The 5,507-nt window shown below is 37.3% G+C and overlaps 1 protein-coding gene across 1 annotated transcript in view; it reads left to right on the forward strand.

Annotated features, from left to right (window-relative positions):
- Nucleotides 1-5,507, forward strand: part of mau2 (MAU2 sister chromatid cohesion factor) — a 28,811-nt gene that overhangs the window by 15,540 nt on the left and 7,764 nt on the right. The window contains exons 11-15 of the mRNA XM_014016769.1: nt 1,270-1,335; nt 1,435-1,518; nt 3,722-3,771; nt 3,873-3,950; nt 4,043-4,154. Of these exons, the coding sequence (XP_013872223.1) occupies nt 1,270-1,335; nt 1,435-1,518; nt 3,722-3,771; nt 3,873-3,950; nt 4,043-4,154 (390 nt within the window). The remainder of the gene's footprint in view (nt 1-1,269; nt 1,336-1,434; nt 1,519-3,721; nt 3,772-3,872; nt 3,951-4,042; nt 4,155-5,507) is intronic.

Consider the following 5,507-nt stretch of genomic DNA (forward strand, 5'->3'; position numbering starts at 1 on the left):
TAATGACGCTGGTGATTCCGAACTTATAGGGTGAAGGCGGAGCCTGTCACCAGACGTTCAACGTCACCGGTCTAAAGACGTGATTAGAGGTGGCTTCAGCCAGGCGCGCGTGTTCCATATGCAACTGTGTGTTGTACTTCATTCCATTCCTTCAAGGAACCGTGGTTATATTCATAAACTTAAGTTTCTGTTTACCTGAGAGTCAGGGTCAGGACTGAATGATCACCCTGGTGGTTTTCCATAAATGTTTGAACCACTAACAATCTTACAGGTCAGTTGTTTTCCTTCTCTTCTGCAGGTCTGTAAGTTCTGCAAAAGCTTGTCAGTCACTCATTCATTTAAATCAGGTGTACCAAAGCAGGGAAATAGCAGTAAACAATGCAGGATAGTGGGTCAYGAGGACCGAAATTTWGAACCACTGCTAGGTCCTGGCAATCTCTGCTCCAAACACCCGGAAAGCAGACGTCAGCGCCGTAATGACTGAGAACATCCTAACTTCTAACTGCCAATAMATCAAAAGTATTTTATCTATCAAAGTATGAGAAATAGCAAATAAAAATAAATTAAATAAAAAAAAACATCATTACTTCCCTAATCAATCCATATCATCGTCATCTGCTTGATGTGAATTTTATGTTCAGTGAAGTTAATCGGCTCTGTCAGACTCTCTTCTCTGTTTTGCATTTTTTGTTGATAACTGGGTCTATAACGACATCAGCAGAGCTGCTTGAGTAACTACTAACACATCAGGTAACCTTTGTCCACTCCGGTTTCCAATGAGAGTCTCAAAATATGAACCACAGCACTTTTCTTTTGACTATTTTTCATTTGGAGCCAAGATCATTTGCTTGAGCAACTTCGATTTTCAGCAACGTTTTTTTTTTTTTAGTTTTCAGTCCTGAGTACCATTAGTGATGCTTGCACCGCAATTTGAGGGCAATGTCTCCAGACAAGCAATTGTTAAATGTCCTGTTTTAATTAAGTTAAAGATAATGTTTTGTGAGTTCAAACAGATTTTAAATGATTGCATTTATAATGWCAAAATGCAAATTTACAATCAACAAAGTTTTGTTTTAAATGAGTTCATGAGTGGTTTGGTTGAATTAAATTWAAAATTTCAGGTCTCACTGCTAAAACAAAACACATTTATGGAAACACAATATGTATCTGTGTAATATAGAAAAGGTTATCTGTATTTAAGTAATACAGATAATATCTGTATTTAAGTAATAATGAATGTATTCAGAATGTTTTGTCTGTATCTTGCAGGGTTTGTACTGTATCTCAGTGAACTGTATGGACAACGCTGAGGCACAGTTTACTACAGCACTACGGGTGAGTCCCTTAGTTTTCTCTCCTCGCACCTTCTGTTCTCTGTTTTTTAAAATCTTATAATTTATTCTGCTTTTTGTGAAAAATATGTTTGTGTTTCAGCTCACCACACACCAGGAGCTGTGGACGTACATCGTAACCAACTTGGCTAGCGTCTACATAAGGGAAGGAAATCGGCACCAGGAGGTTAGTTAAGCAGTAATGTTTGAGTTTGGTTTTTTTTACGCAGTAGTGAAATGCAGTTAGCCGTCTTTTAACATGATTTGTTGTGTGAATGCTTACCAAGCATACACAGTATAGCAGGGTTTCCTATAGGATATTTTTTAACTGTGGTGGTGGTGGTAGGCTGTTGGGTGGGGGTGTTGACACAACGCCAGTGAAAACACAAAACAAAATGTTCAAAATTTGATAAAAGATAAGAAAGATGTGTACTGTACTAAAATGTATATATTAACATGGTTAGGTGCAGAGGTACATAACATATGACATCTGATTAAGCAGATTCAAACACTGCAGATTGAGTCACTCTCTAATAGGGGTGTAAGAAAATATAGATACACTGAAATAACGCGATATTTCCATGTCCCGATACTGTATCGATATTCTAAAGCCCTGTATCGATTTTTTATTAAGGTTTAAAATGTCAACTTTCCTGCCAGCCGTTCATTTTTGTGTTGTAGTTCAGCCTCTGACCACTAGTTGGCAGGAGTGAGCCAGCCATTTAGCTCCTCTACCTCTTGAGCACCAGAGAGTAAGTGTAGCATTAGCATTGTCAGTAAACATTAGCTTCATGCTTCGATAGCAGAATCTGAGCGGAAAAGACCGACACCCTCTGCCTTCTAAGCTGAGGTAAGGTTACAAACAGTTACTTATTTGTCAGAATGTCTGTATTTTAAGACAAATTAAGTGTCTCGTGCGCTCTTTTTTCCAACGTTACAGAAGGCAGGCAGGCAGGCATGCATGTATATAGCACATGCATCTAGCGCCTCGAGCTCAGCATTCCCCCGTGGCATGAAACTCTGTTTCTCTCAATGTCCAGCTGATCGCATCAAAGTCCATATACTTTAAGTTTATCCTGCTGTGTTCGCTTCAAAAACGGTTTAACTGTGTTGTTTAGCTTCTCCATTTATTTACTGTTTATTTTCGGGACCTGCCCTGCTGTTCGACCCACAGTTATACAAATCASGTTCTGGATGCAGGTCAGCTGATCCCAGAAACTCTGTGTGCAGCAGCTTCATATCATCTGTTCACTGAACTTTATGACAACATAAACGCTATTGTTAAGTGTTGGGTGACCATATTGTAAATTAATATTAAAAACGAAAAGCTGCAAAAAATATATTTTCAAAAATTTATTGGCGAATTTAGTCTAATAATTGAAAACATGGATGAAATATGAAACAAAGCGTCAAAGTCATTTTTTAAATCTCTGAGAGTAGCAATAAAAACAAACAAAAAAAAAATAAACAAGATTTTCCTCAGAAAACCTGTGTGGAAAAAAAAACAACCACAGTTATTGGTTTGGTACAGTGGGAGGGATAAATAATCCCCACAGCACAATATTTCAGTTACACGCAACGTAGCTTTACTACAGAGGGAGGGAGAAATTGAATCCTCTCTGTACGTGCTTTAAAATGCTAGATTTCATTTATTTTCCAGAATTTTTTTTGATTAAATAGCCAAAATAAAAGAAATGGTTTACATCCACAGTCTGGCAGGCAGCGGGACACATCCACCTGTCCGAGTATCAACTAAATTCAATTTTTTAAAATAAAATTTCAGCTTCTTACTGCTTAATTCAGCAGATGGGCTCTTTCTGCTTCTTTGTGCTAATTATAAACTTTTGCTATTTTTCTACTCATTTTATCTGCTTTAGCTATTTTCATTACTATTGCTATTTTCAATTATTTTTGAACTAGTTTTTTTACTAAATTTCACTTCCGTTGTTTTGTTTACTTTCAGCAAAAGTCAGCTGTTCAAACTTACCTCAAATTACCAGTTTTGCTTTTAAACCTTTTCAGCTTGACGTCAGCAGCTTTTAGCTGAAATCTTTCAGCATTAAGCATTCACACTGCATTTACGCTTGAAATGCAAATTCTCTAGTTAACTTTGTCATGGTAAGCCAAAAAGTAAAGTTATTCCTGTCAACATGTTCTGATAGATTTAATCTAAAACTGTGTTTTCTTTACATTTTAACTCCACCAGAGGGCGCTGACAGGTTTTTGTTCAGCTGTTTCCTACATACACACAAACTAAAAACACAGCTGGGACTTCAAAGTTATTGTTGGTTTCAAATTAGATACAGCAACAATTAAAATAGGTTGTTCTTGAAAATAATTTGAATATATTTGTTTCTTTTAACAAACCTTCTGTTTTAATATTCCTCCAGCTATACAACCTTCTGGAGAGAATAAATCCAGACCACAACTTCCCAGTAAGGTAAGCTTTTAACTATTTTTTGCTTGTTTGTATATTTGCGAAATAATAATGCAATGAATATTTTTACATTATTAAGTGTGAATTATTTGTATTTGTTTCAGYTCCCACTGCCTCCGTGCTGCAGCTTTCTACATCAGAGGTCTCTTATCCTTCTTTCAGGGACGCTACAATGAGGCAAAGTAGGGACACGCTCACATTTGTAGTTTTCAAAGACACATAAGACATCTTATTCTGATAATTTTTTCATGTTTCATGTTTACGTTTATTACAGACGTTTCCTAAGAGAAACTTTAAAGATGTCTAACGCAGAGGATCTGAACAGACTCACTGCCTGCTCTCTGGTTCTGCTGGGCCACATTTTCTACGTACTGGGAAACCACAGAGTAAGACTCAATACTTGGCAAGCAAAGATCACACGCAAAAAAAAGCTGGCTTCATTCAGGGTGTCCGCAGGTCCTTAAAAAGTCTTACAAAGTCTTAAATTTACATATCTAAAATTAAGACCTTAAAAAGTCTTAAATTTGATAAAAAATGTGCAAATTGGTCTTAAATTTTTTACTCAAAGATCTTAAATTTTGTCGGGCAGAAGCGATTAAACTTCTCCGTCTCCCCCGGCCGACTCTGCAGCGCATTTCCTGTTGAGAAAAGAAAAAACAAACAAACTTGTGTTGTGATGGATTAACTGACGCTGCTTTCAACCAATAAAAAGAACCAGAGTCACAGTTTTAGCCAATCAGAGCAGAGCAGGGCGGGTCCTGCTGTCTGAGCGGAATCGGAACTGCAGGTGACGTAAACAGAGTTGCTCGGACTTTTCCAAGAACTTTTTTTCTTTTTCCAACCCGCTACCAGAACCACCCRCCCTGCATGAAGGTAAAGTTATGTATTAAATTATTAAATGTCTATGTATTAAATGCATGTGTTCACGCGTGACCAGTTCGCTGCAGCCCAGGAGATACCTGAGCTGTTACACCCTTACTTCAACTCGTCTTCCAGAACCGAGCCCCGACCTGCCCGGTTTTTTTTTTATCTAAAGTCTAACTTTGTGTTAAACGTTSTTGTGTTCAGAGCATCGTAGTTATTTTAAAGACGTGCAACTTGCATGCGCTGTCGAGGAGCTACCTGAGTTGTTACACAGTTATCTCCACCCGTTCAGAACCGAGCCCTGACCTGTCTGGTCTTTTGTATCTAAAGTCCAACTTTGTGTTAAACGTTTGTGTTCGGAGCGTTGTCATTATTTTACTATGGAAAGCACACCGGGCCAAATACACATGAACATTTCACGTTACTTTGACGCGTAAACGATACATAAACATGTGCAACTTCCACCGCGCGTGACCAAAATCTGGGTCCGACAAAGAGAGCACGTCACAGTGGGAGCACGCTTATCCTGTTTCTCTTAATGAGAGAGAAGTTGTAGCTGCTGCTTGTTATTTAACAATATTAACCAGGGATGCAAGTTATGGATTAATGTAAAGTTGATTGATCTTATCGATCGACTAACGATTAATTGATAAATGGCCATTTTCCTAAAAATCTGACATTTCTCTTGAATCAAGAGTCGTTTTTTTTTATGACATTTAGGGCTATTTTTTTTACTCTAAATTAAAAAAAAAGTACAACATATATTTTAAAAAATTTATTGTTCCAGCTGTTTCAAACACTGAATAAACAGAAAATTGTAGATTTTTCACACATTATTAAACTTGGACAAATTTCTAAAGTATAAAAAAAACAGA

This window comes from Austrofundulus limnaeus, unplaced genomic scaffold (assembly GCF_001266775.1).
Source record: "Austrofundulus limnaeus strain Quisiro unplaced genomic scaffold, Austrofundulus_limnaeus-1.0 Scaffold153, whole genome shotgun sequence".
NCBI classification, from domain to species: Eukaryota; Metazoa; Chordata; class Actinopteri; order Cyprinodontiformes; family Rivulidae; genus Austrofundulus; species Austrofundulus limnaeus.